A 1,016-nucleotide genomic window follows, 5' to 3' on the forward strand; every position below is an offset into this window, starting at 1 on the left:
CTGGAGATGCTGCTGCAGGCGAGAGGTAATCCACAGGTGTGGAACCAGGGCTGGAGACGAGCACTAATTCTGATTATTAGGGTGCAAATTTCCTCAGATCCCGCTTCCCTTTACCTCTGCTCCCCAACGGCCTCACCCAGGCTTCCCGACCAGCTTTGGCTCCCTTTGCAGCATCACCTGAGTGTGTGGGTTTCTCTAGTCTTAAGCCCCTGGGTATGATCACCAGTTACTCTGAACTCTTCTTCCTCCCTCTCCCCCAACGATGGGTGTGTTCAGCCCCCCAAAACCAAGCCTCCAATACCGAGCACAGTGAGAGGAGCACATCACGAGGTTGTGGAGAGTAGGTCCATCACCGGTGATTAAATCTGGTGGCTCGGATACACGTGCTACGGTGGGAAACTCCTAAAAGGGAGTGTATCACGGGAGGGCTTGTTTCCAATAAACATCCAGCAAACAGCCCCAGTTCCCTCCACAGGCTGCAGCTGGGTGTCCTGCTTGGGGTCTGGGGTGCGACTCGACGCGGCCACCACATAGTGCGTGATGGAACAAGGGGTGATGGTTTCAAACTAAAAGACTAGATAGGAGGAAGAAATTTTGCACGACGAGGGTGGTGAGACACAGGTTGCCCAGAGAGGTGGTAGAAGCCCCATCCCTGGAAATATCTGAGGTTGGGTTGGACGGGGCTCTGGGCAACCTGATCGAGCGGAAGGTGCCCCTGCTCGCTGCAGGGCGGTTGGACTAGGTGACTTTTAAAGGTCCTTCCCAACCCAAACTGCTCTAAGATTCATGAAAACCTGGTGCAACCAGCCTCAGCAGAGATGTTTTATTCGGGTCTACTGCTGTCCCTTCACTCAGGACAGTGCCAGGCTCGGGCTGCGTGTCTGGAAGGTGACCACCTCGTTTTCCTTCTCCTTCCTCAGCTCATCCCAAGTCCTTGCTGTCCCAGTCCAGGCTGGCGATGAGACGTCTCCTGAAACGAGCCGGCCGCCCGCACGCCCTCGGCGAGCTGGACCTCC

At 55.9% G+C, this 1,016-nt stretch overlaps 1 protein-coding gene across 1 annotated transcript in view; it reads left to right on the forward strand.

Moving 5' to 3' along the window:
• Positions 1 to 1,013, forward strand: part of ASB12 (ankyrin repeat and SOCS box containing 12) — a gene marked incomplete at its 3' end in the record, with an annotated part of 1,743 nt that extends 730 nt beyond the window's left edge. Inside the window, 2 exon segments of the mRNA XM_009875596.1 lie at positions 7 to 25; positions 921 to 1,013. Coding sequence (XP_009873898.1) covers positions 7 to 25; positions 921 to 1,013 — 112 coding nt within the window.
• Between the last annotated feature and the right edge of the window lie 3 nt (positions 1,014 to 1,016).

Source organism: Apaloderma vittatum, unplaced genomic scaffold (genome assembly GCF_000703405.1).
Source record: "Apaloderma vittatum isolate BGI_N311 unplaced genomic scaffold, ASM70340v1 scaffold23500, whole genome shotgun sequence".
NCBI lineage: Eukaryota > Metazoa > Chordata > Aves > Trogoniformes > Trogonidae > Apaloderma > Apaloderma vittatum.